Below are 5,034 nucleotides of genomic sequence, written 5' to 3' on the forward strand. Positions count from 1 at the left end.
GCACCCCCAAAGTACTGGAACGTCATCTAAAACGACAGATTTTGCGGTAGCCCGCGCTACCCAAAACGCAGAAATAAAATATAAAACATTCATTACCTTTGACGAGCTTCTTTCTTGGCACTCCTATATATCCCATAAACATCACAATTGGGTCTTTTTCCCAATTAAATCCGTCATTGTATAGCCAAAATGTTGTTTTCTGAAGACCGGTCTGATCCAGGAATATTCCCTTTTACAAGACGCAAGTCACTTTTTAAAATGACAAAAGTTTCCTATAAACTTTTACAAAACACTTCAAACTACTTTTCTAAACCAACTTTATGTATTAATAAACGTTAATAATCTATACAATTCATCACGGGGCGATGTGTATTCGATAGCAGCTTGTCTTGAAATCAGCGGCCATCTTTTCCATTTTAACAACAACCTGTTGAGAGACTAAAACAGGAAACGGCAAAACGTCATACAACCAAGGATTAAGTCTGCTGGAAATGCCAGCACTGGCGACATTGTGTGGAAGCTGTAGGCGTTTACAGGACATCTTCATGTATTTGCAGTCGCCTTAAACAATACATTGACTGGCGGATTAATATATTTTTTGTGTTTTTGGAGAACAGTTTTTCGAGGGATTTTTACTCCTAAACACGTTGTGTTATAGCCACAGACACGATTTAACCAGTTTGAGAGACTTCAGAGTGTTTTCTATAAACACATACTTATCATTTGCATATACTATATTCCTGGCATGAGTAGCAGGACTTTGAAATGTTGCACGATTTTTAACAAAAAGCTGCGAAAATTCGCATGATCCATAAGTGTTATAAAGGACACCTGTCCACAACCTCAAACCGTCACACTCCAAACTCCACTACGGCCAAGACCAAAGAGCTGTCAAAGGACACCAGAAACAAAATTGTAGACCTGCACCAGGCTTGGTTTGAAGAAATCAACTGTGGGAGCAATTATTAGGTAATGGAAGACATACAAGACCACTGATAATGTCCCTCGATCTGGGGCTCCACGCAAGGTCTCACCCTGTGGGGTCAAAATGATCACAAGAACGGTGAGCAAAAATCCCAGAACCACACGGGGGGACCTAGTGAATGACCTGCAGAGAGCTGGGACCAAAGTAACAAAGCCTACCATCAGTAACACACTACGCCGCCAGGGACTCAAATCCTGCAGTGCCAGACGTGTCCCCCTGCTTAAGCCAGTACATGTCCAGGCCCGTCTGAAGTTTGCTAGAGAGCATTTGGATGATCCAGAAGAAGATTGGGAGAATGTCATATGGTCAGATGAATCCAAAATATAACTTTTTGGTAAAAACTCAACTCGTCGTGTTTGGAGCACAAAAAATGCTGAGTTGCATCCAAAGAACACCATACCTACTCTGAAGCATGGCGGTGGAAACATCATGCTTTGGGGCTGTTTTTCTGCAAAGGGATCAGTACGACTGATCTGTGTAAAGGAAAGAATGAATGGGGCAATGTATCGTGAGATTTTGAGTGAAAACCTCCTTCCATCAGCAAGGGCATTGAAGATGAAACGTGGCTGGGTCTTTCAGCATGACAATGATCCTAAACACACCGCCCGGGCAACGAAGGAGTGGCTTCGTAAGAAGTATTTCAAGGTCCTGCAGTGGCCTAGCCAGTCTCCAGATCTCAACCCCATAGAAAATATTTGGAGGGAGTTGAAAGTCTGTGTTGCCCAGCAACAGCCCCAAAACATCACTGCTCTAGAGGAGATGGAGGAATGGGCCAAAATACCAGCAACAGTGTGTGAAAACCTTGTGAAGACTTACAGAAAACGTTTGACGTCTGTCATTGCCAACAAAGGGTATATAACAAAGTATTAAGAAACTTTTGTTATTGACCAAATACTTATTTTCCACCATAATTTGCAAATAAATTCATTAAAAATCCTACAATGTGATTTTCTGGATTTGTTTTCTTATTTTGTCTGTCATAGTTGATGTGTACCTATGATGAAAATTACAGGCCTCTCTCATCTTTTTAAGTGGGAGAACTTGCACTGACTAACTACTTTTTTGCCACACTGTATGCATAGACAGAGATACATGCAGATCATCCAGACACAAGCTTGATGATCACATATGATGAGTCTATGCAGACTATACAAAGCATTCCCAGGTATTATGAGGCATGAATAATACCCAGGCCCCATCAATAGTGTGTGAACATATCTCGTTTCCTCATTCTCCCAGGCTACAGTTGAAGTCCCTCAGTACATGGGAGTTAACCTGCTGGTGGAGGGAGCCCCACTAAGACGACCCCGACTGCCCCCACATAGAATCCGTGTCATCCTTGACCCCCCTCTCACCACACACATTCACACCCGCACCAACCAATCAGCCTCAGAAACAGAGGACAAACCCTCCAGTCATAGACCATCCCCATGCCGCCGCCCCTCAGGCAAAGAGAACCAATCAAGGTTAAGGGGGAATAGGTTCCACAAAAGAGATGAAGAGGGTGGAGCTCTGGGGTGCCAGCACACCTACCCTACTCTGAGGTTGTCTCAGAGAATGGCAACAGAGCGCCCTCTGGCACTCCACAGCGAGCACCAGAAGGGGGCTCGTTGCCTGGGGATGAGTCTGAGCAAAAATTGGCCTCTCCGCCTGGTTCCCAGGACTCTGTCCCACTCCCTTAGCACCCCCTGTGGCATTTTAGGGGGTGACACCCACCCCTTTCACCCTAACCCCCAACCCAGGCCTGCCCCAGGACCCTGCACCGCCCGGCCCTTCCTCCCCCAGTCCTCCCTGGGACCCCCACGCAAGGCTCCAACCCGGAGCCTGCCCACCCTCTACGGCCCCATCCCAGCCCTGGAGGTCTTTGGCCTGCGCCCCAGCCCACTGACAGAACCCTTATCTGGGCCCAACTCTGGCCTCCGACCCTGGCCTCCGCATACACCAGTTCCTCCCCCACTTCCACAGGCAGGCTATGGCCACCTATAAAGGAGACTGCGCCGGTGGAGGACCCAAATCCTCTTGATGTAAATCCTTATCTGAAACATAAGGGAAAACACAAAACTGACTTTGGCTTAGCATCTATGGGTAACGTCATAATGTACTTGACAGACGGGGCTTTGCAGGGGGGGAAACAATCTCTTGAACTGTCATCATGTGTTACTTACTCACTTTTAGAATTTCATTTGTCTTGAAAGTAAAATGAAATAAAGACTTTCCATCTGTGAAGTTAATGTGTCTTGTATTCAGTGTTAGACTACACATACAGGACCGCCTGCAGATATCACTACCAGTGATTCTAAGGATGAGTTTTTGTTAACTGGGTTCATCCTGTATTGGTAATTGTATTTGGTTATGCATAAATCATACATAATTCCAATGACATTCAAATAAAAAGTTTAAAATATCCTAAGAAACCAATCAGTTAACTCAAAAATACACAAGGGAAAAAAAGCAGATTACAAAAGAAATCACAACTTTTGCTTCTTTGTTTAACAATGGTTGCTGAATGTAAATCTTGCCTGTCTGAATGCTGAATGTAGATATTGCCTGTCTACGTTTTATTTATTTTTCATTCTTGAGTGGTTGGTCTGGTGGAGTGGTTGGCAGTCTGTCTGTGTCTTGTTATTGGGGAAGGTGTGAGGTCTGAGTTGGCATGGGATGGCAGCGGTTGGATGGGGTGAGCATTGTGGTGGCTGCTGCTGTGTCCAGGGTTGCCAGAGGGGTTGGTGCTGTGACTGAACTGGGAACTGTGCTGGGGCCGGGACTGGAGGCCAGAGGTTGGTGCTGGGACTGGGGAACGGGAAAAACAGTAACCGGGAAATGAGAAGTGGGGCTGCTGCAGGTGCTGGGTCAGGATCTGTGTCTGTAGACAAGAGGAAGGACAACCTGCGGAGCAAGCAGGCCCACAAGGGAGCCCCAGAGGTCAATGGTAGGACTCCCCTGTGGCTTACTCGCTCCTGTTGAAGGTCTGGTCCCTCCTCCACATCTTGACTGGTGGTCTAGTGCTGGGATTGGAACCCAGGATCTGGATTAGAACTGGGTGTGCTGCAGGTGCTGGGTCAGGATATGGGTCTGTAGAGGGGAGGAAGGACAACCTGAGGGGCAAGCAGGCACACAAGGGAGCCCTAGACCCAGGGGTCAGTGGAGGTTCCTGGTTCTGTGAGAGGGATAGGTGTAGAGCGGGGGTGTCAAAACTCCTTCCCTCGAGGGCCAAGTGTCTGCAGGTTTTTGGTTCTTCCTTTCAATTAAGACCTATACAATCAGGTGAGGGGAGTTCCTTACTAATGAGTGACCTTAATTAATCAATCGAGGACAAGGATGGAGCGAAAACCCGGGCCTCCATGGAATGAGTTTGACACACGTTGTAGAGTCGTCCGCCCCCGGGTGCACATTTTGGTTTTTGCTCTAGAACTACACAGCTGATTTAAATAACCAACTCACCATCAAGCTTTGATTATTTGAATGAGCTGTGTAGTGCTACAGTAGGGCTCCCGAGTGGTGCCGTGGTCGTAGACATTGCATCTCAGTGCAAGAGGCGTCACTGAAGTATCTGGTTTGAATCCATGCTGCATCACATCTAGCTGTGATTGGGAGTCCCATAGAGTGGCGCACAATTGGTCCAGCATCGTCTGGGTTTGGCTGGGGTAGGCCGTCATTGTAAATATTAATTTGTTCTTAACTGACTTGCCTAGAAAAATAACAAAAACGTTCACCCAGGACCGATTTTTGGGAAACCCTGGTGAAGGGGTGGGGGAGAGATGGAGAGAAAGAAGGGGTCTGGTGCTGGAGGACTGAGAGAACAAACAGGGTCCAGACCCGCCTGGCCTCGGAGCACTCACCAACAGTTGGTACTTGTGTTTAGCTTGAGTGCCTCCTTGGGTGCAGTTCTCTGTATGTGCCATCTATAGATGGATTCCCTAGTGGGGAGGCAACGATGAACAGTCATCAGAGGAAAGTCCTTCTGTTCCTAGTGTGTTGTCAGGGTCAAAGTCTGATCATTTCACTGCAGATTTGGATGAGGGCCTCCGGCAGGTCATTTGTGTAATTCT

At 46.8% G+C, this 5,034-nt stretch overlaps 1 protein-coding gene across 1 annotated transcript in view; it reads left to right on the forward strand.

The window, feature by feature from the left end:
• LOC127932216 (tubulin monoglycylase TTLL3-like) overlaps window positions 1-3,211 on the forward strand; it is a 16,931-nt gene extending 13,720 nt beyond the window's left edge. Inside the window, exon 13 of the mRNA XM_052526953.1 lies at window positions 2,225-3,211. Coding sequence (XP_052382913.1) covers window positions 2,225-2,971 — 747 coding nt within the window. The 3' untranslated portion in view covers window positions 2,972-3,211. The remainder of the gene's footprint in view (window positions 1-2,224) is intronic.
• Window positions 3,212-5,034: the final 1,823 nt, after the last annotated feature.

This window comes from Oncorhynchus keta, chromosome 10 (assembly GCF_023373465.1).
Source record: "Oncorhynchus keta strain PuntledgeMale-10-30-2019 chromosome 10, Oket_V2, whole genome shotgun sequence".
Classification (NCBI taxonomy): Eukaryota; Metazoa; Chordata; class Actinopteri; order Salmoniformes; family Salmonidae; genus Oncorhynchus; species Oncorhynchus keta.